The sequence below is a fragment of the Acinonyx jubatus genome, chromosome B4 (assembly GCF_027475565.1).
Source record: "Acinonyx jubatus isolate Ajub_Pintada_27869175 chromosome B4, VMU_Ajub_asm_v1.0, whole genome shotgun sequence".
Lineage (NCBI taxonomy): Eukaryota > Metazoa > Chordata > Mammalia > Carnivora > Felidae > Acinonyx > Acinonyx jubatus.
The window spans coordinates 75,820,311-75,846,545 of NC_069387.1; the positions used below are offsets into that span (position 1 = coordinate 75,820,311).

The 26,235-nt window shown below is 38.9% G+C and overlaps 1 protein-coding gene across 6 annotated transcripts in view; it reads left to right on the plus strand.

The window, feature by feature from the left end:
• Positions 1-26,235, plus strand: part of DIP2B (disco interacting protein 2 homolog B) — a 223,170-nt gene that overhangs the window by 137,836 nt on the left and 59,099 nt on the right. For 3 of the 6 annotated variants that reach the window (XM_027036124.2, XM_053226223.1, XM_053226225.1), the window contains exons 4-8: positions 6,292-6,417; positions 16,987-17,199; positions 20,069-20,224; positions 20,696-20,818; positions 24,140-24,337. In XM_027036124.2, coding sequence (XP_026891925.1) covers positions 6,292-6,417; positions 16,987-17,199; positions 20,069-20,224; positions 20,696-20,818; positions 24,140-24,337 — 816 coding nt within the window. The remainder of the gene's footprint in view (positions 1-6,291; positions 6,418-16,986; positions 17,200-20,068; positions 20,225-20,695; positions 20,819-24,139; positions 24,338-26,235) is intronic. The other 3 variants (XM_027036125.2, XM_053226224.1, XM_053226226.1) reach the window with 2 other exon arrangements.

The window sequence follows — 26,235 nt, forward strand, 5'->3', positions numbered from 1 at the left end:
TACTCCCCTCCCCTCTGCCACCATCAGTTTGTTCTCTGTGTTTATGGGTCTGTTTCTGCCTTTTAAAAAAATCTGCATTTAAATTTTTTATTTATTTTAAAAATTTCAGTGTGATTATCATTCAGTGTTACATTAGTTTCAGGTGTACAAAATAGTGGTTTAATAATTTTATACATTACTCAATGGTCATTATGATGTGTCATCACCGTACATTTTTTCAATATTATTGACTTCCCCATGCTCTACTTTTCATCTCTGTGACTTCTTTATTTTAAAATTGGAGGTTTGTACCTCTTAATGCTCTTTATCTATTTTGCCCATCCCCCACCTGCCTCACCTCTAGCAACCACCAGTTTCTTAACTGCATTTAAGAGTCTCTTTGAGTTTTGTTTGTTCCTTTTTTTAGATTCCACACATAAGTGAAATCATATGGGGTCTGTCTTTCTCTGACTTATTTTACTTAGCATGATACCCTCTAGGTTCATCCATGTTGTCACAAATGGCAAGGTCCTATTATTTTTAATGGCCGAGTAATATTCTACTGTATATATATTCCGTATCTTTATCCATTCTGTCGATGGACACTTGAGCTGCTTCTATATCTTGGCTATTATACACAACATTGCAGGAAGCGTGAGGATGCATATGTCTTTTTGAATTAGTGTTTTTGTTTTCTTTGAGTAAATACCCAATAGTGGAATTACTGGACTTCTTGGTGTTTCTATTTTTAATTTTTTTACCTTGTTTTCCACAGTGGCTACACCGATTTACATTCCCACTGACAGTGTACCAGGGTTCCTTTTTCTCTACATCCTCACAAAACTTGGTACTGTCTTTTTCATCCTAGCCATTCTGATAGGTGTAAGGTGAGATCTCGAAGTGGTTTTGATTTTCATTTCCCTGTGGTTAGTGATGCTGCGTGTCTTTTTATGTCTGTTGGCCATTTGTATGCTTTCTTTGTAAAAATGTCTATTCAAGTTCTCTGCTCACTTTTTAACTGAATTATTTGTTTTTTGGTGTTGTGTAAGTCCTTTATATATTTTGGATGTTAACCCCCTTATTGGATATATCATTTGCAAATATCTTCTCCCATTCAGTGGGTTGCTTAGTTTTAGGGGGTTGTTGTTTTGTTTTATTTTGGATTTGTTTTGTTTTGTCTTGTTTTTTGCAGTATCTTTGTTTGGCTTTGGTTTTAGGGTAATGCTGGCCTCATAAAAATGAATTTGTATTTCTTCTTTTAAATGAGAAGTATTTCTTCTTTAGTTTTTTGAATGAATTTGAGAAAGGTTGCTGTTCTTTAAATGTTTTATAGATATCTACGGTGAAACCTGGGCTTTTCTTTGTTGGGAGGTTTTTATTACTGATTCAGTCTTCTTAATAGTAATTGGTCTGTTCTGATTTTCTTTCTTCATGATTCAATCTTAGTAGGTTGTATGTTTCTAGGAATTTATCCATTTTTTTAGGTTATCCAATTTGTGGTATAGTAGTGGTATAGTAGTATATAGTGGTATAGTAGTCTCATGGTAGTCTTATAATCTTTGTTATTTCTGTGGTATCAGTTGTAATATTTCCTCTTTCATTTTTTATTTTAGTTATTTTACTCTGTATTTTTCTTTTTTAATTTTTTAAAAATCTTTATTTCTGAGAGAGAGAGAGAGAGCATGAGCAGGGGAGGGCAGAGAGAGAGGGAGACACAGAATCCAAAGCAGGCTCCAGGCTCTGAGCTGTCAGCACAGAGCCCGACGCAGGGCTCGAACCTGTGAACTGGGAGATCATGACCTGAGCCCAAGTCAGACGCCCAGCCGACTGAGCCACCCAGGTGCCCCTGTATTTTTCTTTTTCTTTTTCTTTTTTTTTTAATTTTTTTTTTTAACATTTATTTATTTTTGAGACAGAGAGAGACAGAGCATGAATGGGGGAGGGTCAAAGAGAGGGAGACACAGAATCTGAAACAGGCTCCAGGCTCTGAGCTGTCAGCACAGAGCCCGACGCAGGGCTTGAACTCACGGACCACGAGATCATGACCTGAGCCAAAGTCGGCCGCTTAACCGACTGAGCCACCCAGGCACCCCAGCCCCTGTATTTTTCTTAATCTAGTTAAAGATTTGTCAGTTTTGTTCATCTTTTCAAAAAACCAACTTTTATTTTTGTTGATTGTTTTCTGTTTTTCAAATTTATTTTTTTAATTTCTGTTATAATCCTTGTTATTTCCTCTTTTTACTAACTTTGGTTTTAGTTTGTTCTTTTTTAAGTTCCTTCAGTATAACATTAGGTTATCGATTTGAGATATTCCATAAAAAATTTTTAAAAACCTTCTGTGTGGCAATAAACTACCACAGTGTCAAAAGACAAATGACAGATTGAAAGAAACTATTTCTGACATTCAGAGATAAAGGGCTAGGGGAAAAATTAAAAATTTAGGCTAAAAATTAGGGGAAAATAAATGCAGAAACCCAGTGGAAAAATGATCAAGTGACATGAATATTTACTTTTACTTACCAACAAATATTAAATGGTCCTTAAATCCAATGTTTAATCTCATTAATGATAAAAGAAGTACAGGGGTGCTTGGGTGGCTCAGCCAGTTGAGCGTCCAACTCTTCATTTCAGCTCAGGTCATGATCCCAGGGTCATGGAACTGAGCCCCACATCAGGCTCCATGCTGAGTGTGTGGAGCCTGCTTGGGAATCTCTCTCTTTCTTTCTCTCTTTCCCTCTCTCCCCCACTTCCCTTTGCCCCCTCCCCTACTTGCACGTTCTCTCTCTCTCCAAAAATATAGTAAATCTTAAAATAAAAAAATAATAATAATAAAATAAAGGAAGTCCAAATTGAAAGTATACTGAGACACCATTTCTCAGCTACCAAACTGGTAATAGTCAAAAAACCAAGATAATACATTCTGCTGGTGAGGCCATGAGGAAACAGACACATAGGCACATTGCTGATAGTAATACAGTATGATACAACTCTTTGGAGAGGAACTTGGCAAGATGCAGCAGAGTTTAAAATGTATTCACTTTTTGACTTAGGAGTCTCACTTGTTGGAATTGGCCCTGAAGATATACTCTCATCAGTATAAAAGTCTACTTGCACAAGACCCTTTGTTGTATTATTGTTTGTAATTGTAAAATATTGGAAACACTTAAATGCCCACACTTAGAATAGTTGAGTAAACTAACTTATATAATGGAGTGCTATGCAGCTTTAAAAAAAAAATGAAGAGGGGCACCTGGGTGGCTTAGTTGGTTGAGCGTCTGATACCCCAATAACACTGAGCACTCCTTCTTTTAAGGTCTTGGTTTCTAAATACCATTCTCCACTAAGTGAGGTCAGGGTTCCTTAGAGAAATGTTTAATTCTAGTGCTAGAGAAGGGAACATACCTGGAACATCTTATACCAGAGAACAAAAACTGCTCAAAATGATGGGAATATGTCAAAAGGACATAAGAGCCAGTTTGATTTGGCCTCATTGGTCAAATCTGGGGTATTAGGACCATCAAAATAAGTAATGGTAATAACAATAGCCATAGAATAAAATGAGAGTCAATAGGTCTGTATTGATATAAATAAATTGGGAGAGAAAGGGATGCTTTTTCTTATACTAGAAAAAGTAACTAATAAATACAGAAGGAATGATAGAGTTATTAAATCAATGTTTTGTAGCCATTATGGTAATAATTGATTCAGCCAAGAATCATCAATGAATGCTAAAACCAGTAGGTAAAAGTTCAATGAAGTATGTAATATTTATATCATCTGAAAAACATTCACCCATAATTTATTTGTTAATTACACTAAGGGAAGAATAATAACCTTACAATGAATTACTTTAGTAGACATCATCTTAACCAAGTAATCAGTTACTATCACCAGTAATAGGGCAGACACTTCCTGACATCATGTTTCAAGAAGACATATTACTTCTGTGGTATTCCTACCAAAATGTATAACCTGAATCTAATTATGAGGAATATCAACAAACTAAAATTAAGGGACATTCTACAATATAATTAGTCTGTACAATAATGTCAAGACAATGAGAGACAAAGGTTAAGAAATGTTCCAGATTATAGGATAATAGAGAATTGTGACAACTAAACGTAATGTATGATTCTGTGTCAGGTCCCAGATCAGGAACAAAGGAGGAAAAACTATAAAGTGCATTACTGGGGAATAGTAGGCTAAGTTGGAATATGGGTTGTGGGTGACATAATAATTTGTATCAATATTTAATTTATTGATTTTGGTAAATGTATGATAGCTATATAAGAGTAAAATCATTGGGTGTCTCGGCTCAGTTGGTTAAGTGTCCGATTCTTAATTTCGGCCCAGGTCACAGTCTCGTGGTGGTGAGATGGATCCCCATGTTGGGCTCCGAGCTGGGTGTGGAGCCTACTTGAGATTCTCTCTCTCCCTCTCCCTCTGCCCTTCCCCTGCTTGCACTAGCTGCTCCCCCTGCTCAAAAAAAAAAAAAAAAAAAAAAAAAATTTAAAATCCTTGTTCTTAGGAAATACACCTCAGCAATTGGAATTAATCCTACAAAAATAGGATTAGACGTATGTACTAAAGTGAAAATACTGAATTCTTTTGCTGTGAATCGTTGCTATGAAGAGTAGCAAAACTTTGGAAACACGTTGCTTAAATAAATCATGGCACAGACATACAGTGGAATTCTATGCAACCTTTAAAATTATGTTATAGGTCTGTATTTACACAGAAAGATGTTTCTGGTTATATTAGTGAAGGTTTTTGTTGTTGTTGTTGTTGCATGAAACAGGCCAGCTCAGGCTACCTTAAATAGCTAGAGTAGGTCATAGAAGCAAAGCAACAGTTGAGAAATCCCTAGAAAAGGAGAGACAGCTTCCAGTGTTTCAACCCTGAAGTTTAAGGACATTCCTTTTCTCTAGGGAATTATCATTAAAGTGACTCAGTTCTAGAACCTGCATTTTCTTGACTTATTTCAAATTCTTCCACACAGACCCCCATAAAAGGATCTGATAGGTCCAGCTGTTATAAGAGGTACATTTACATAGCACAGACAGGCCTCCTAGGATAGTTTGTCCCTCAACTGGGCCCATCCCTGAGAAGAGGAAATTCTTGTGAACTAGGAAGCTACTTCAGTTATCTACCTTCATAGGATTTTGTAAGAGTTTTAAAAAATCTCAAAGGAGAACACCAAAGACTATGAATAGTATGATCCTTTTTTTGCAGAAATGTAGAGCACATTTTATGGCGGGAGTGGACAATCAAGTGTTCTGTTGGGAAATGTTAATTTTGAGACCCCTATTAGACTTTTTTTTTTTTAATCTTTATTTATTTTTGAGGGAGAGAGGAGAGTGTGAGCGGAGCAGGGGCAGAGAGAGAGGGAGACAGAGGATCCAAACTGGGATCTGCTCCAACAGCTGAGAGCCCAGTGCAGGGCTCGAACTCATGAACCGTGAGATCATAACCTGAGCTGAAGTTGGACACTTAACCGACTGACGCATCCCAGTGCTCTAAGGTTCCTTCCTCTTGGACTTCAAGGGGAGAACTGAATTCTCTTGTGGCCACAGTGGCAAACAAGTACCATCAGCTCTTATATTTTTCTAGATCAGATTCAGCCCTTCTGATCCTGGGGTAGAGAACTGAGTGGTCTCAACCACTTTCAGGCAGTTAGTTAAACAAATCCTAAGCTGCTTTTCCTGAAGAACAGTGAGTGTCTTTTAGCTACCTGCACAGCACTCATTCCATTCAGAGGTAGGGTCCCTGCCTGGCACAGGGGCATGTTAGACCCCTTCCCCTTTCCCCACCCCTGCCTATCTCCACTAGCCCCTTGTTTGCTCTTAAAGCAGTCACATAATCATTCTGGGCTTCATTTTCCTTCTCTGTAAAATTATCCTTGACTTCTTTCTTTTTTTGTCTCTTTTTTTTTCATTTTTATTTTAATTGTTACAACACAAACTGTAACTAAAAATCACCTAAACATCCCTTTTCAACAGTTGAGGCAGTAATAGTTCAGCCCATAGAAGTAAACACTTTAAGAACCAAGAGCTGGGGCGCCTGGGTGGCTCAGCCGGTTAAGTGTCCGACTTCTGCTCAGGTCATGATCTCGCGGTCCGTGAGTTCAAGCCCCGCGTCGGGCTCTGTGCTGACAGCTCAGAGCCTGGAGCCTGTTTCAGATTCTGTGTCTCCCTCTCTCTGACCCTCCCCCGTTCATGCTCTGTCTCTCTCTGTCTCAAAAATAAATAAACGTTAAAAAAAAAAAAAAAAAAAGAACCAAGAGCTAATAAATGCAAATGTTTAATCTTTCAGATATCCATACAGAAGCAGTTCAAGCCGCACTGGCAAAGCATAAAGAACAGAAAATGGCTTTGCCTATGCCAACCAAAAGGCGGTCCACATTCGTCCAGTCTCCTGCAGATGCCTGCACACCTCCTGGTAGGTTTGTCAGAACCTTCCTCTCTGACAGTTACTCCTGTGATGTTCCTGACATAAGTTCTGCTTTGTCTTTTCTGAGGTAGGAGCCTGCACTTTTCCTCGTCATCCAAGGTGTCTAAGAATACACATTGAAGACACAAGTTTTGATTGTCACATTATAAATGCATACAGAAAGAAGCCTTAACAATAATGCTATTTAAAAAAAAAAAAAAAGTTTTCCTTCCGAATTTTCAGCATTTCTTTAATACAACCCCCAAACTCAAGTAGTCATAAATAAACACAGGCCAAAGCTTAGGGTCTTAGAAAATCCTTCTGTGGTTTAATAGCTATTTTCGTTGACCTCTAAAATATGACCATGGTCATAATTTCTTTAACAAATTTATACGTCTCAATCAGATGCTTTGCCTCTACAGAATAAGTGCATTTGGGATAAAATTTTGTGTGTCATTAAAGACGGAGTGAGAGCAGTCACGCAAAGGTTTAAGGGATCTGAAAAAATACATATAAGTGTGTTTGTGTGTGTGTTAATATATTTTGTATACATTTATATATTTTTTAAGAACCCACTTGTTATAATGTGTTCACAAGATCAGAGAGAACTAAGTGTCTTCATCCCTTTCTCATTCCCCAGACTTGGACTCTCTACCCGAAGAGTTATATAATTTGCTATTTGAGGAGCAACCGGAACAACTTTAAGTTGTCTTGTTTATTCAGAATCTTTCCCAAAGTTTCGAAAAGCCTTAAAATTTTTTAGATGAAATCCCAGACAAGATCTCCCTGTAGGCCGCTGAGACTAAACATAATAAATCTGTCCCGGAGCCTCAATATAGTGTCTGGGTGTCTCCTGTCCTGTTACTAGTAATGAAATCTTTGGGGGAAAATTTTTCCCTGTAGTTTGGGTCTAGAGGACTTACCATATCTTTGGGGAGAAGGTTACATCATTATGATTGACTTTGATTCACAGCTGTCAAGTTGAGCTATTTACACTGATCCTAGTCCCTGGTCTGGGTTCATATTAATAGTTTTCTGCTAGGTTTTGGCTAACTTCTCAGAGCATTTGGGTGTGCTGTGGGCTCATTAACTGTGTGTGCTTCTTTTCCTTACATCTGTGGTGTCAATATGTTTGAGAGAGAAATAGTTCTGTGGCTTCAAGTGTTTCTCAAAACGTAACACAGGATACCTCTAGCAGACCTTCACAGTGAAAGACATTTTGTGTCTGTAATGGTGCGTACTTCCAGCCTATTCATTCAAAATCTTGGCTGGTTTCCCTTCCACAGTAGTATAGCACCAGTTGGGTCCTGATAGACAAAGGGGCCTCTCAGACCCGGAGCAGTTCCTCGTGGGCAGATGCTGCCGCAGCGCGGCTGAGGGCTCAGTTGTAATAAATGGCAAAGGGTAGGGAGCACGTGACTCGTACTTCTTAGAAACAGGCCTCTCCATAGCTGTAATAAAGAAATACAGCTCTACAGTAAATAGTCTGCTCTCATGGCCTTGGGTTAAATGTGAGAGTGCAGCAAAGGATCTTGAGAATGCTCAGAAGGAATGGAAACCTTTTTTATCCCCTTACAAAAGTCACTGCCCGAGGGGACATTACCAACTCCAGCAACAAAATCGTGGCTATTCACTACTGAATGAGACCATAGTCCTTGGGAGTTCACTACAGGCCTGTTTCTGAACACTAATGTTGTACTGCAGCCTTACAGAGGTGGCATAATGTTCCTGATCACCTTATGTGTCTTCATAATTTCATGATTATGAAGGTACGATCCTCTCTCCTAAGACCTTTATTCATCAGATCAGAGTAACGAAAAGGTCTCCTATCTGTTTATCTCCAGAGCTAGGGATCTCTGAATAGTATATGAGAAACCTTAATGTACTACTAGGGACGTGCATGTTGTCATATAGAAGAGGAATTCTCTCTCATCATGAAGAAACATTGAGAGCACCCTACAGAGTGATTTCTCACATGGCCCCCACACGGAGCTAGATCCTGATGCTCTCATTCTGCAGCTGCGCACATGCCTGTGTCTAGCATGAGGAAATGTGCAAGAGCTGTATCATAAGGCATCCATCAGCACTTTTCATTTTAGGGAATGGAATTTGCTGTTCCCCAGTCAGGGGATTCAGATTCCATTCTCTCCAAGCTCCTGAGAACCACTGGTTAGATCCTTGGCTGTGTCCTCTTCCTAATGCAGTTTAATCCTGTGTCACTGTCTCCCTTTATCTTGCACTGAGAGCCCCTGAAACACTGAAGTCTAGAAGAATGCTGAGGCTGCCCTGAGGGTTGGGGAGGAGGAGGAGGACCTTAATTATTGCTGGTTATAGGCTGTTTTAAAAAAATCAGTTCTGGGCAGCTATACAAATGACCTTGCCATGGCACTCTTTCTAGAAAAGTTGTACTAACCTTGCAGGGAAAAATTAACCTCAGATTTTATGGTAATTTAGTCATGTTGCCCTTTGTGCACTGTCTGAGCAGTCAGGATGCACGTCACAAAGCAAGTTTGCAGTCAGGGCCGTCACTGTGCACGTGCTGTCCCGTGTGAACCCAGTTCCTGGGATACCTGCGAAAGCGCACTAGCCAGTGAGGCTCTTTGGGGCGCACCCAACACATAACTGTTGGCATTACTAAAGTGATGAAATTTTAGAGCTATTTTTGGAAGGATTTAATAAAAAGGATTTAAGAAGTAAAATATGTCATAAATCTTGGCTTTATTCATAGTATTACATAGGATGGAAAATATGGTATAAATAGTGGCCATGGGAAATAATTGGCTTTTGTTCACATATCATTTGGAAATAATAAAGTGTCACGCAACCTAAAATTTGTTTATTGATATGTACACTGGTTTTTCTCTTATGGATTGGAAAATTTAAATTCTCGGAGTTGGTAGCAAATTACGGTTCTTTAGTGCCTGTGGCCTTTTCAGTCTCTTAGACTGCTTGAATTACTGCCATCCAGTTCCCTTTATGTGCTGAAATCATTTACTAATGTCATGAGGCCATTACCTCAGCTCTTTCTTTGTAGGGATTCTTTGTGTAATTCTGTTTCTCATTCATACCGATAAACAAAATGCGAAAATTGCAGCATATATTGTTTTCCCCTCTAAATTTTTTCTGCATCCTTGTGGACTTACCCTGTGCTTCATTCGGAGGGTACTCGGATGACCAAATAGACCACATGATGACCCCAGAGCACAGTAAGCTATTTCAGCTGGCTTGGGTAGAATGAATTTATGTGCCTGTCCCACACAGGGCCCTGCTTGGCAGTGACCGCAGTAGTAATTCCTAGGCTCAGATAAGGAGGAATTTACAACTCAAAAAGTATAACAATATCCCAGGTCTGTTCATGGGCATCACTGTCGTCTATAGAAATGCAGGGATATTATTGCAAGCAAATTAAATAGCTGTTGCCTTCTGAGAGCTTATAGCCCAAAACATGTTTTAGTCAGTTAATTTAAATTAAAAAAGAATACCTATCTGAATTGCCAACTTGGGGAATTTTCCCCACACATTCTAATTTCATTCAGGAGTGCAAAATAAACAGAGTTGGCAAATTAGACCCCTATAAATGTGCTCTAATTAATAGACTTGGATCATGTCAATAGCATACTTTCATTATTGGTGTGGGTTATGAGCAGTGGTCTGCAGTTACTTGGGAGACCAGTAAATATTCAATATTCTTTAAGCCAAAGCACAGTAAAAACCCACTTTGATAGACTGAATTTATTTCAACAGCTAATGGTAAAATTTACAGCTTGCCAGTAAAACTGATTTCATAGTTACCGTTTATTGAGTAGCCTTGTGTACTAGTTAAAGAGCTAAGTGCTTAGCACGTATTTTTCTTTTCTTTTTTTTCCATTGCCCTCTGTCCCATTTTACAAATGAGAAAACAGGTTTAGAGAAGCTCAATAACTTGCATAAGCTTTGTTAGCTGTGTAGTCAGTTAGATAATCTGAAAATTCTCTCCTAGAACAGAGACAAGAAAACTTCCCATTAGAAATTCTAGATAGACTAGAACCAGTTTCCTTTTAAATACATACAGGAGAGAGAGAGAGAGAGAGAGAGAGAGAGAGAACAGTCACTGAACATCAGAATGCTGAGATGGTGCTCGCTTTATCTGTCCTGGGGAGCAGGGAGGCAGGAAAGAAGGGGCTTAAATAAATTCTAATTACCATAAGGATAGAAAAGACAAAACCTTGGACCTATGTAAGCTGGCTCAGTTGGTAGAGCGTGTGACTCTTGATCTTGGGGTTGTGAGCTTGAGCCCTACGTTGGGCCTAGAGCTTACTTAAAAAAAATAATAATAATAATAAGTTGGTTGTTGGAATTGAGATCCCTGGAGGGACTTACAGCTTCAGCAGACAAATGAACTAGAAAAAATTAACATGCCAGCAAAAGAAAATGTTGTTAAGAAAGCTTGAGTTGTGCCTGGCCTTGGGATAACAGAAGCTGGGACCTTCCCTAAGAATTTGGGGTCAAGTGGGTTCTAGGTTTGAATTTCACTATACTGCCTGGTAAGAACTAACATTAAAAAAATGGTCTTTGGACTGATGATAACCTTGAGACACAAATAGTTTCTGGAAGGATACAACGTCAACCCAGGGCTTTAGGATTCCAGAGATAAAGATCCACTGAATTTTGTGAGTAAACAGTCCAAAAATAGAAAACACTCACCATGAGAGAGAATAGAAAAAGAACAACAACAGCAAACAGCAGAATTAAGACCCTTAAGAACTGATTTGCCCAAGAGCTCTCAGTCGCAGAGCTAAGGTCGGAATTCAGACGAGTCTGACTTTAAAAGCCCATTCTCTAAACCACTTGGTATATCGCCTCTCCTTCTACCATAGTGTCAAGTAAATATTTTGCGGTAAATCTGGAGCTCTAGCAGTTGCCGCATGTTTGATCGGACTTTTCAAATAGGCAATAAGTTTTTAAAAATCTCTTTTTTTTACCTAAACACAGTTGACCCATGGGCAATACAATTTGAACTGCGTGGGTCTGCTTATATGTGGAATTTTTACAATGTAGTATTGTAAACATATTTTCTCTTCTTTATGATTTTCTTAATATTTTCTTTTCTCTAGATTACTTTATTGTAAGAATACAGATATAATAGGGGCACCCGGGTGGCTCAGTCAGTTAAGCATCTGACTTCAGCTCAGGTCATGATCTCACAGCTCATGAGTTCAAGCCCTGCGTCTGACTCTGTGCTAACAGCTTGGAGCCTGGATCCTGCTTTGGATTCTATGTCTCCCTCTGTCTCTGCCCCTCCCCCACTCATGCTCTGTCTCTCAAAAATAAATACACATTAAAAAAATAGAATACAGATATTTGTAAAATACAAAATATGTGTTTGTTGTTTATATTATCAGTAAGTTAAGTTTGGGGGGAGTCAAAAGTTATACACGGGCTTTCAGCCATGCATGGGGCCAGTACCTCTAACCCCTGTGGTGTTCAGGAATCAACGGTAGTTTTTAAAAAACTTTTATTTATTTACTAGGAGAGAGAGAGAGCTTGTGCGTGCACCCATATTTGTGTCTGAGCTGGGGAGGGGCAGAGAGAGAAAGAGGGAGAGAATCCCAAGCAGGCTTCATACTGTAAGCATAGAGCCCCACCAACAGTGCAATCATAACCTGAGCTGAAATCAAGAGTTGGATGCTTAACCAACTGAGCCTGCTCAGGCACCCCAAGGGTCAACAGTATTTGTAATATTAATTCATTTTGTGAACTGTTTTTTCATAGACATGGAAAAATACCTAGAAAAACAGTGTTTGGAGAGATCCCTTATAGGTAGAGTGACCCTAGAGTAATTATTAACAGTGAGTACCCCTTCTCTCAGAGGGATTCCAGTTTGGACATTAATGGTCAGGCAAGTCATGAACCTGCCAGTCAGGTTTTACATAGTTATTTTTGATCCCAGCCAAGCTTCTGTGCACCCAGACACATTACTGTGGGATGCCAAAATATCTCTTAGATAGTTCTGAAAGTCTCCCTAACCCTTGTCTGGTGAATCAGACACCCTGGTTGGGTATAGCGCTATATCAAGCTACCCAGAATTTGCAGCCCAAGGTTGGTTCAAGATTGGCCTGCTTCCAGAACTAACCTTCTAATCTTCTCTTCCATATATGCTTTTACTCCTAGGTTGCTTCCTCTTGGATCTCTAAAGATTTTTCTTTTCTTATCTGCATAGAAACTCCACTTGCCTTTCTTGAAGGTTCTGGAAGTCCTTAATTCCTCTGACCCAACAATGCAAGAGAACATGATATTTTCCTGCCTGATGTCTTTCCACTCTACTTACCCAAAATACACAAAAATTCTTTTCCATGATCTCTAGAATATCATGCACTAACCGTCCTAGTGGTTGTTTCCTTTATTTGTTCTTTGAAGCTCCTATTTCTTGGCCTGGCTTATGTGGTATATTTTGTAGTAGTTATTAGGATAAGATCTTTCTTTTGGTGAGTCTTGACTTAGCTACTGTTCTAAGCTGATGTCTGGGCCTAATTTTGGTATCAGCTGTCAGAGCCCAATGGCAGTCACTGTCTTTCCAAGAACTTGTCCAGTTTGCACAGTACCCCTCAGATTGTGTAGACTGACTGAGATGTTACCATCCTCTCACCAAGCCACCATTTTCACCCCCGTGAATCTTTTTCAATGAGTTCTTTTGACAGCTTTATTAAATTACAATTGACATACAATAAACATACTTAAAATGTGTAGTTTGCTAAGTTTTCATAGCAAAACCGTGAAGCCATTACCACAATTAAGAAAATGAGCGGTATCCATCATGCCTCCCCAAATTTCCTCATAATCCCTTTGTAATCCTACTTCTCTCCATCTCCGTGATCTGTTTTCTGTCATTAGACATTAGTTTGGATTTTCTACAGTTTTGTATAAATAGAATCATACTTTGTTGTACTTTTTTTTGAGGGAAGAGGTCTGTCATATTTCACTCCACATAATTATTTTGAGATTCAACCATGTTGTTTTGTATAGCAGAGGCTCATTCCTTTTTATTGCTGAGTAGTATTCTGTCCTATAGATGTACCTTTTGTTTCTCCTTTCAGTTCTTGATGGACATTTAGGTAGTTTCCAGTTTTTTCCTATTAAAATAAAGCTGCTATGAACATTCACAAACAAGTCCTTGTATAGATAAATGCTTTCATTTCTCTTGGGTAGATATGTAGGAGTGGAATGAATAGATTATTCCACTAGTAGGTGGAATTGGTAGGTGTTTAAACTTTTAAAATAAACATTTTTAGATACAAAAGCTGTATTTTCTGCCAAAAAGAGGGATGTCACTTGCACACATGGCTAATGACAAAAAGTGCTACAGTGCTCAAAGACAGCAAATTTGGGACCTTTCTCCCCTTAAAGTCAACAAACTAATTGTTATATATGTTTTGTAATTGGTTAGAAATGGATTTTATAGGCTTCTGCCTATCAGTATAAAATGGTGCTGTGTTAAAACCATACTAAGAACTGAAGAGCAAAGCGTGTTTTCAAAATTATTTTCTGTTTTAGAGGACCTATTGTATTCATCTTATACAAGAGTTTAAGCAAGGGACCTTAGTTATGATGGATAAGAGTTGTAAGTTCATGTTCAACTGGAGCAGAATCAGTGAGAAAATATTTCTATTATCATTAATTTAATCTTGCCAAAATTTCTACTAATCCACAGCAATTTCTTGGGTGACAGTTACTTAACAAAACAAACCAAAAAAGCTACCAAATAAACATACAAATATTTAAGGGAGCTTGGTTTTTTTTGTTTTGTTTTGTTTTTTAAGATACCGTCTTGGAGCAGTGCTTACGTTTTGCGCATTAAGATACATGATCTGCTGAAAGCTTTGCACAGCCAGTTTTGTGCCTGTGAGCTAACCTAGAATGGATGATTCAAGGAAGAGAAGGGGAACCAATACTTATTGGCCAACTGCTATGCACTGCCACTGCTGGGGGTGTATTCTGGACAATGTCTCATTTTATGGTCTCCTGTGCATTTAGCACAAAGACCCGTAAGAGCCCAGTGCTGTCTACTTGTCCAGCCTCATCTTCCATCAGAATTGGAAGTAACTGCTGTTGCGTCCTGTGCTGCAGCCAGTCCCGTTTCTTTCAGGTCCTCGGATGTGCCTTGTTTTCTGTGCCCTCCCCACTTCCTCACATGCTGTTCCCTCTGCCTGGCTCTTTGCTCCCCCTACCTCCATACGCTTTAGAGCCGATAGCTACTTACCCTTCTGGCCTAGGTTTAGGTCTCACTTCCTTGGGTGTCTGCACTGTAAGACACTAAGTCCTATTGGAGTAGGGACATGTCTTCCTTGTTCACCATTCTATTCCTACCAACTAGTGTAGTGCTTAGTAGTATTTGTCAAATGGATAAACAAGCAAACCTTCTCAGGCGGATAATGTTATTCCCCAAGTCACATAGCTTATGAGGGGTGGACCCCAGAGTTCAAATGGAAGACAGACACCAAGCCATGTTTTCTCCACTACACTGAGCCGCCCACAGTTGTAGTCACTAAACACGGAGGAGGACTGGCAGGCAAACGAGGTCATTGAATTGAAACAATGCACCTAGTGACCTAATTGATCCAGTATAGAAACACAATGAAGCCAATTTGCCGTAAACCTAATCATGAAAATACTGGTTTTGCTATCTTTTGAAAATTGGGTTATTCTGATTTTAGACTTAATGCAGTTTAAAATAAATGATGCAATAAAGACAGCCTGCAAATCCAGTGGAGTTTGTTAGGGTCCTGAGATGTATTACCCTGAGAATAGTTTGTTCTTAGGGTCAGATACACCTGTTCCACACTGCCCATCCATTGATCTTTTCTTCATCATGTTTACAAAGACAGAAATCTCTGCCTCCCAAGGTATAGTTGAAATGTTGGAATATTTTTTGAGAATTATGCAAACCTCATTCCTTAAATAAAAGGTTACAGATGGTGTTACTTTTCTTTCTCTGTATTTTCCTTAAGTCACTCTCCTTTTGTATTCTAGATCTCTTTCTCCTTTAAAGAACCTCATCAGTTTATCCCTTTGGGGTCTGGTCACTGTTTCCCTCTCCAGCCTCATATTTTGCCCCTTACTCCTCAGAGTCTTTGCTCCATTTACATAGGAATACTTGAATTCCTCCCCTGGGATTGGTGCCCCTCTTGTGAAACCCTTTCTTACCCCGTTTCTCAGCATCTCTTGAAGTCTTGTGAGATAGTCTGTAGGATTGTGTCTCCTGTACTGGACTGTAAGCCGTTTGAGGGCACTCTCTCCCAAGAACTTATACATCTCAGAATCCCCAGAACCTGGCATAGTTCCCAGCACATACTGTAGTTATGTAGTACATTGTGAAAATAATCAGTCGTGGGCCTCATACTTCCTTCAATATGAGATGATAAGTTGGAAGTGGTTCGGAGCAGGAAGCAAGAATGTGGTCATTATTTTAACTCTTACTTCCTTGCTTGCTCTGGACATGCAGAATCTGACTTCTAGATTAATTTAGTCTTTTGTGGTTCAAATTTCCATTGTCGAGCAGCATTCTAGCCCTGTTAGTTAGTTATCTCTTTGGCTCATTGAACCGAAGTCGAACGCAGACTTACAGTTTCACCTGAGTTAGAGTGCTCAGCAGGACTAACCACAGAATGTTTTATTTTTTAAAAAATTAAATGATATCCAATCTACAGGCCATTAATTATAACCACCAAAATCACGTAGAAGGGTTTGTCTCAGATCAGACCAAATGCCCCCTTAACTTCTATGCCTCTGAAGCTGAGAGCCTTGAAATAAATTCCTGACTTCTGCTTCCATTGGCTGTCCTATATTTGGTTGAACTTTTCCTTTTTTATTTTCTCAACATGCTTTTCTAATTTAGGCCTTATTTCCCTGAAGTCAGAGCTTCAGGGAAATTTGTATCAGTAAGTTTCTCACAGTTCTTGGAGAGTTAAGGAAAGCAATACAGATCGGGGCCGTCCCCTGTCACGTTTGGGAGGCTTACCTGTGCTGAGTGACCACTTGCCGCTAAAACCGTGAATGCCTCCAGACCGAGCACTGTTTCTAATTCCATCTCTAGTTCCCCCAGCACCCAGCCCACTGTTTGACACTGAAGCTGTTATTAACAAAAGTAAGTTTTTATATCACCCTATTAGGATCATTGCCTGTTGAGTAGACACTAATTAGTAAGTACTTGTCAAAATCAGTATAGCAGCCTATCACACGGTTCTCTAATTAAGAGGTCGAGGGAGCCATATAAGCACTTGAGTATTACTTGAATATAAATAGATAAGCCAGAAAAATTCAGATCCTGATTCAGTTCAGAACAGAAAAGCATGAAGTTTAAATGTTCCAAAAGGGATTTTTTAAGAACTTAAAATTACCTATAGATTTAGGCTGTTTTGTGTTTTCAGGCTTTGGTCTGTAGACCTTTCTTTGAGATTCTTGAGAACCTTTACACACTAATCTGCCTTGAGAATGTGAATATTTTGCTGGTATCAAAATTGAATGTGTTGATCAATGAGTAAGAACTGAAAGGTCTCTGTTCTAGGCAGGATCGAGAACTTCTTTTTTTCTAATTCCACACAGACACGTCTTCGGCCTCTGAGGATGAGGGCTCTCTGAGACGCCAAGCTGCGCTCTCTGCTGCCTTGCAACAGAGCTTACAGAATGCTGAGTCCTGGATCAACCGTTCAATTCAGGGATCGTCCACTTCTTCATCCGCATCTTCTACGCTGTCCCATGGAGAGGTCAAAGGAACCAGTGGGTCTCTAGCTGATGTTTTTGCCAGTACCCGAATAGGTAGGAGCTGGATCTACCCAAGCAGCCCAAGTCATGTTCCATTTGGCTCCCAGCATCCAGGAAATAGTTTCTGATTTGTATTAGTTTTTTCAGAGTGGCCTAAGAAATAAAATTAGAAAGAACATAGCAGTTAATGGGGCAAAGAAGGAAACACCAGCAGTACTTTTGGAGTGATAGGTATCATCTGCATTATTGGTGCATAGTATTGCCCACCTGAAGCCATAGCTATTTCCATAAGCAATACTCAAGCCGCAAGATATAACACCAGTCTTAGTGTGGGTTTATCCCTGTTGGAGAATATTCCACATATTAAAAGGTGTTAAAATATGTAACATCTTAGATTTTCCTAGGATTGTTACCTGTGTTTTCTCAAACAGAAAAACATGAAACCTGAGCAAATTCTGCACTAATATCAGTGAAGCTCCTTGTCTTTAGCATAAAGACTGGATTTATGGTCCTTGCTGCTGTGTTATTGCTACAACTGGAGTGTGCAGGCTGACCGTGTTGGTACCCTGTGAGCTGCTGCCTGCTACCAGTGCTCCTGTATGGAGGGTAGCTTTCGCTTGGCTCTGCTTTATGTCTGTGTGTGTGTGTGTGTGTGTGTGTGTGTGTGTGCGCGCGCGCGCGCGCGCGCATGCACGCACACTTTAAGGGTTTGTGACATCTGCAGGTAAAGATATAGCTCAGATCTCTGCTTTTGCTAAATTGGTTGGTACATACTGTGCTGAGTAATGTATTTGAACATCATGTGTCTGTGGTGTCTTAATTTTCATATCAGTGGTCTTTCTATATCAGTATATATATATAGACACTATATATATGTGTGTGTGTGTATATATATATACACACACACACATATATATATATACACATATATAGATCTTTAATCTATTAATTGATTTCTGAAAAGAAAAATTTAGAAAATTTGCAATTCAAGCCTGTAATTAGTAAAGAACATAGCTACCTTGAGGGTATTATTGCCCACATTAAAAAGCCAAGTGCCAACAGCCAGTGGCTTGTCTTGCAGCTTGGCTCTGCCCTGTAATTCACTGAACCTCTTAAAGCAGCTACAGAGGAGCATACTCCCCATCTTTTCTGTTCGGGAGGGTACACAACAGAGCCATGGTCGGGTCGGGTTTTATTTCCACATTTGTCTAAAAGAAAGCAACTTCTCTTATTAAAAATACTGTCCTAATACCCAGTTAACTCTGTCTAGGTTTTTGTTAACTAGATGATTTCATCTGACCTTATATTTTTCTATTGCTTCACTACTCTATGAAAAGTTTTTTGTTAAGGTATTCACAAAAACCATTTTATCTAACTAACATTATTGCCTTTTGGATGTTTGCTCTAACAGAAGCAATTCATGTTCCTAATAGAAAAATTTGAAGATACAGATAAAATATCTATCTATCTATCTATCTATCTATCTATCTATCTATCTATCTGTAAACCCACTTCCCACAGATAACACTCTAATGTGTATCTTCCTAGACTTTATTTGCATATGAACATGTAGGGTTTGGGTCTTGCTTTTTAAAAAATGAAATTGTACTAAACATAGTGTTCATAACCTGCTTTTCTTAGCAGTGTATCACAAATTAGTAAATCTTTTATGTCATTAATACAGAATTATACTATTATTTTTATGGTTTCAAAGTATGCTGTTATATGGCTATGTCCTGGTTTATTTAGCCATTCCCCTGGTTTGGACATTTGGGTAGTATCCAATTTTTGGCCATTATAAAAACTGCTGGAATGAACATCCTTGAACACAGAATTTGGTGCATTTGTCTGATTATTTCCTTAAGACATATCCCTATAAGTGGAATTGCTGGGGTCAAATAAAGATGAATATTTTTAATGCTTTATTACTACATTATTCTACAGAAAGGTATGCTGTAGTCTACTTGTGCTAGTATATATAAAACTTTAAAAACCATTGAACTAGGCGGGAAAAACAACAATTGAACTTAGTAACATCAGACTTTGGGGGCATAGAGACCTTACTCCCAAATTGATTTTAGAAATTGTTTATCTTATGCTTTTTGCCTTTTTTATGGTTTTGAGTAGCTTGTTATTGTTGTAACTCATATATTTTACTTCCTCTAATTTTCCTTTTCTTCCCCAGATGTTTTTCTAAGTTTTCTTATGTAACACATCCCTATTGAATGGCTCTCTTCCAACTTAGGTCATTTTAGTTTCTTGATATTAAGAATCCCTACCTGAAGCAGAACAAAAGAACATTACACAATCATGCTTAGAGCAAGGGAAGAACCTTGTCTGTCAAGTAGATCAGTTTCCTGTGGGTTATTTTATAAAAATTGGAAGTAGGCCTTATCTGGTTTTCTTCATTTGGGAACTTGAGGGATCTGACCCACTCCCAAGACACTCTTCCCCATTTCCAGTGGAAGAGGAGACATTATGGACAAACCAACATAAACATGAAGAGATGCTCGAGGCTAGAATATCAGTAGCACTATGACCACAGTCACTTTGCTTTCATTTTGAAGTCACTCACAGTTTTTATTATGATTATTAACGCTGAATTTCTACCAGACTTTCTGTGGAGAAAAGAACATTTTGGAGGAACATTGGATATGTGATTGGCTCTTAATAAGGCTGTTCTAGTTCTTGAAAATAATAATTTTGAAAAAAGGAAAAAATAATTTTGATATGCCCTGGCATACACTCTTACTCTCTCATTATATCTTACGAGTAGAATTTGATTTCAAAGTTATTTTACAAGAATTGATAGCCCATTTTTGTAGTTTTTTCCTTGTTAAGAAACAACCGCAAAAAGATGTAAAGATTCTTGTTTTTATTGCCAATGTCATATAATTCTGAATTTTGTTTTCTCCTCCCTCAGAGAATCTCTCTGCTCCCCCTGATGTCACTACAACTACCTCTTCTTCATCATCATCTTCCTCAATGCGCCCAGCAAATATTGATCTGCCCCCTTCGGGGATAGTCAAAGGCATGCACAAAGGATCCAACAGGTCCAGCCTTATGGATACAGCTGATGGTAGGGAGTTCTTTTAGGGACCTATATAGGGAATATTAGTTAAATTGGAAAAATGCACATCCTGAACAGCAGCACCTGAGCGGTAGAGCAGCTGCAGAACTCCACTGCAGCTGGCCGTCCAGCACAGGTCCTCTGGAGGGCCCTCTTTTCAACAGCCTGCACTGTGGGAGCACTGTTACTTGTTCAGACAGTCTGCATGGTCAGAGGATAGCTCTGAACAAGAAACAGTATGGAAAAAAGGAGGGCTAGATGAAATCTGGAAGCAGGGTGTTAATGATAGTGCCGTATTCGTTACGTGTTGCCATAAAACTTGTCGTGTACATATTTGTATTTCTTTGGCCCAGTTGAAATAGAATAAGACTCTGGGCAAAGGCCAAACATCATTAGAAATAAAAATTCCATAAAGAGTTGAGAAGCTGGGATAGCCCTAACATCAGTGGATTTTCACTTACTGTTTTCCCCCCCTTACAGGTGTTCCTGTCAGTAGCAGAGTATCCACAAAAATCCAGCAGCTTCTCAACACTCTCAAACGACCCAAAAGGCCTCCCTTAAAGGAATTTTTTGTGGATGACTCTGAAGAAATTGTGGAAGGTAGTAGTAATAATACCAAAAACATACATTCCTTCAACAGATATATCTTAAACAATTACTACATGGTATTTAAGGTATGGTAGGATTTAAGGATGAACAAGGCAGCATTTTTGTGGAAGAATTCATAGTTCTCTGCTCTTCTTTCCCTAGGTATTTACATGTTGCATTATCCTAGAATACACATGTCAAATTTGACCTCAAACATTTACCTGGTCCTTTTTGATATAATCTTTTTGTTAAATCAACCAGCCAACACACATGTCTGCTTTATACAGGACAGTGTGGTAGATGGTGAAAAGTTCAAAGACTTATGAAAATATAGCCATTCCTTCATACTGTTTGCACCTAGAATATTCTGGTACTAAAATGCACGCACCTGAAAATAGTTTAGCCAATAAGTATGTATCCACTAATACAGCATTTGGGAGAAGGGCAGAAAGTGGAAGTGACAGTAGTCAGTGATTTATTTAGTAATTTGACAAATATTTATGGCTGAAATCATATGATGTTTAGGATTTAATAGGAAGAATTGGGAGTCAAATGAGAAGGAGCATAGATGAAATGAAGGTGGCTGGCATTTGATGATTCTTGAAGTTGAATGGCAATAGGTTTTGTCCAAAGAACTGAGCCTGGTAGCTTTTGTAGTTCATTTTTATATCCTGAGACTAATGGTAGGCTTTGATCACTTTGGACATGTTAATGATGCTTGCACTAGGCACATTAATAGACTAGATCTGGTCTTAGTCCACTTTATTCAGCTGGAAGCAACAAGCAGCCTGGCATATGAGGTTAAGATGACTTTCTGTTCTGTAGGAGTCACCAAACTCTTTGAACTATGGACATCTTCCTACATACACTGACATTCAAGGTGCTAACACCAATAATAGCCTCTTCAGTATTTCTGGAACTGTGTATTGACCAGGCAAATGAAGGTCAGGGTTTAATAAGAATCACACTTGAACAGTTTTCATTGACAGAATAGCACTAGCAGCTTTCCACTGATTATAAATAGACAGCAATTGCTTATTCAAATCATGATTATCTTTGGAAAAGGAAAATATCCATACGTCTTTGGAAGTCTGAAAGAGTGTCCGCCAGGGTCTGCGTTGAGGCCTGGTGGATGGCAATAATGTACACTCTCTTATGACCGGAAGACTATGCCTGCCATATATACAGTCTGTCCATAAAACCAAACTATTTAGAATCACCCATGTTTATCTTTTTACTTAATCTTGGTGGTTTAGAGTCTGGGGATATATGAACTAGAAGGGCAGTTGAAACATAATTTACCTAGGGCAGTAAATTGGGAAGTGAAACTATTTCATTAGTTCTATGTCAGTAGAAAAAAAGTCAAGACATTTTCAGTAAGTTTCCCAAATCTGTTGTTAAGTTGAGCTATAAAATAAATTTCATACTTCATTTGCTCTTCTAATACGTGGTGCTTATTCTATTCTTCTCCATTCTATGCCTCTTCTGTCATCTCCCACTCACCTGGCTAATTCCTACCCTTCCTTTAAGATTCAGCTCCCATGGAGGACTCCATCCTCCAGCCTGGGTGATGTGGTCTTCTTCTGCCCTCCCTGTAAAGTCTCTGTCATGCACTGCTCTTGTTTAGTCGCCTTAGCTCTGGGTATGTGCACGGGTCCCTCTCGCACTTCAGATACCTAATGAGGGACTCTGCTGCTTGCACCTAGCACTGATTAGAAACAGTAAATGTTAGGGGCGCCTGGGTGGCTCGGTTGGTTGAGTGTCTGACTTCAGCTCAGGTCATGATCTCACTGTTCGTGGGTTTGAGCCCTGCATCGGGTTCTGTGCTGGCAGTTCAGAGCCTGGAGCCTGCTTCAGATTCCGTGTCTTCTTCTTTTCTATCTGTCCTCCCTGGCTCGTGTGCTCTCTCTCAAAAATAAATAAAATTTTAAAAATTAAGAGAAACAATAAATGTTTGTTCCAAGAATGATGAACACTCAGTGTTTATTACATCTGTGCATATAATTGGCACTCAATAAATACTTGACTTTGTTCCATGTATCAGTTATCTTTTCTGCTATGAAAGTAGAATTTTTTTGCTTTTTATTATTGAAATAATATTAATTTGTTGTAGAAAAAGTAAGAGGACTTTTGTTTTATTCATATGAAAAAATATGAAATATTATTCACATCCAGTCTGTGGAATGACCATGTTAATAGTCTAGCACATTTGTTCCCCCAATCCAGTTTTATTTATTTATTTATAGTCCATTTATTTTTGAGAGAGAGAGTGCAAGTGAGCAGGGGGAAGAGAGAGAGAGACAGAGAAAGAGAGAGAGAGAGAGACAGAGAGAGAATCCCATGCAGGCTCCACACTGTCAGCACAGAGCCCAGAATGGGGATCAAGCTCACGAACCATGAGATCAAGACTTGAGCTGAAGTCAAATGCTTAACCAACTGAGTCACCCGGGTGCCTCTAATCCAGTTCAATTTAATTAACATTGATTAAGAAGTACCATTATGTATTAGGTACTATAGGCAATAAAAGGACTAAATCCATGCCTTCCTTCAAGAAGTTGTCAGTCTCAGAGAGAAAAACTTACACAGTAAAAGAAGCCCTTAAAGTCCCTTGGTGCTTTAATAAGGGTTGACAACCACATGGGTGGGAGCTAAGGAAGGAATGACTGGGGACGGCTTCCCAGAAAATGTGCCATTTGAGCCGCATCCTGAGAAGGATGAGTCCAGGTATACCAGGAGCAAAGGGATTGACCAGATGAGATATGGAAGGCATGGAGACATGGAACATTGTCATTTGTGCTCATTATCTGTTTGAGTTTAATACTGACCTTGTGGTAGAAGTGTTACTATCCCCATTTTACAGATAAGGAAATTATGTTTTATTAGTAAAATGTAAATGTGAATTTGGGTTTCCGACTCACAGTTTAATGCTTTTTCATTAAATGTAACCCGGTGAAGTGGAACCTGGCTCTCTAACTTGAGACACAAACTGTAAGGATTTTAAAACAAGTTGAGTAAAAATTACAAAATTACTAAAAAGAAATGTATGCTTTGTGCTTTTCTGTATGTTCAGTGATTTTCTTTGTTAGGGTCAGGATTTGTTTATTACATAAACTGTATTACATATTGATTTCACAATTATGTGGAAGATGAATTAAGGCCTACTTGGTGGATTACTATTTCTAACGATGTCCTTTCTTTTCTCAGCGTGAGTTTAAACCAAATAAAGATGAAGAAAAAAGGGAAATATATTTGCGATTAGAGACCTGAGTTGTGTTAGTTGGTATCTGTATGTATTTCAGATAATATTTTTATACCCATTGGGGTTTTTTGGTACAGTACCTCAGCCAGACCCCAACCAGCCCAAGCCTGAGGGTCGGCAGATGACCCCTGTGAAGGGGGAGCCATTAGGAGTCATCTGTAACTGGCCTCCTGCTCTCGAGTCGGCCCTACAGCGCTGGGGCACCACTCAAGCAAAATGCCCATGTCTGACCGCACTGGACGTGACGGGGAAACCAGTTTACACTCTTACGTATGGTGAGTTTGCAAGATTCGCAGCTCCTTCCTTTTCTCCTAATAGTTCTTCAGATTATCACAGGTAGTGATAGATCTTGATATTTAGCAGTTGCTGGTCATTGTGTTTCAAGAGATCTTGTAAGTTATTTTAACAGGATCCTAAGTTCTAAGTAGAGCTACTGTCAGATATTTTCATTTGCTAAATGATATTTGCAAAGCAGCTAATATTTAAAAGAACAGAAAGAAGAAAGAGGCTTTGTGGATCCACGGCTGAGTTAAACATTAGAAGACAATTTGGAAAAGACATTTGGGCTGGAAATATGTTAAAAATATGACAGTTTTATCTAAAAATTGAAAATTAGATATTTTATTTATTTATTTATTTGTTTATTTATTTTAAGAGAGGGAGGGAGAGAGAGCACATGCAAGCATAAGCCGGGGAGGGGCAGAGAGAGACGGAGAGAGAGAGAGAATCCCAAGCAGGCTCAACACACAAAGCACGAGATCATGACCTGAGCCAAAATCAAGAGTGGGACGCTTAACTGACTGAATCAACCAGGTGCCCCATCCTTTTTGTTTGTTTGTTTGTTCTTTTAGAGAAAGAGAGAGAGAAGTTGAGTCAGGGAGAAGGGCAGAGGGAGAGAGAGAGAGAGAGAGAATCTTAAGCAGGCTCCACAATCAGCATAGAGCCCAACTTGGGCTTGATCCCACGACTCTGGGATCATGACCTGAGCCAAAAATCAACAAAAGCTGGACTCTTAGCTGACTAAGCCACCGTAGGAACCCTTTATTTTTCTTTTTTAAATAACTTTTAAAAGTGGGGGGTGCCTGGGTGGCTCAGTCAGTTCAGCGTCCAACTTCGGCTCAGGCCATGATCTCACAGCTTGTGAATTCAAGCCCCACGTTGGGCTCTGTGCTGACAGCTCAGAGCCTGGAGCCTGCTTCTCCTTCTGTGTCTCCCTCTCTCTCTGCCCCTCACCCACTCGCATTCTGTCTCTGTCGCTCTCAAAAATAAATAAACATTAAAAAAAAATTTTTTTAATAACTTTTAAAAGTAACTTGAATTCACTTTAAATAACTTTATTTTTCAGTTTTTAACTAACAAAACAAATGGATTCAACTAGAGTGTATTATGCTAAGCGAAATAAGTCAGAGAAAGACAAATAATTGTGTGATTTAACTCATGTAGAATTTAAGAAACAAAACAGATGAACATAGGGGAAAGGGAAGCAAAAATAAGATAAAAAAAAAAAAAAAGGAGACAAACCGTAAGAGACTCTTAAATACAGACTGAGGGTTGCTGGCCTGGTGTTAGGTGGGGGATGGGCTAAATGGGTGATGGGCATTAAGGAGGGCACTTGTTGGGATGAGCACTTGGGTGTGTTATATGTAAGTGATGAATCATTAAATTCTATTCCTGGAAAAAAATAAAAAAGAAGAATGGATTCGACCTGGGCTCTGAGAGTTTGTACTAGTTTATTCATACATACTCCTTTTTCCCTTCAGAAGTGAAGCACATTGTCCATAGACCTAGATACAGAATAATTTTAGGGAAAAACAGTTTTTATTTAAACAATTGGACAGGTTGACATGAGTTTAAATTTTAGCTGCCCCTCTGAATGAGTTATATGTAAAACTAACCTATCTACTCAAAATGGCATGACTTGTCCTTCACTTTCTACATAATCTATGATAAGAATTTCTAAGGGTGTTTGGAGAGAGGGAGCAGGAAGAGAGGAGGAATAGGCTTTTTTCCCTCCCAAAAATTATTTTTAGCATTCATTTCAGAAGCTGTATATTAAACCTTAAAGCAGTTAGCTGGCCAAATCTTTACATGTTTATTTAACATCTGTGAATGTATCTACATGTTTCATCTAGTTAATTTCCATCTTGTCTGTTTTCACTGAAATACATTGGTA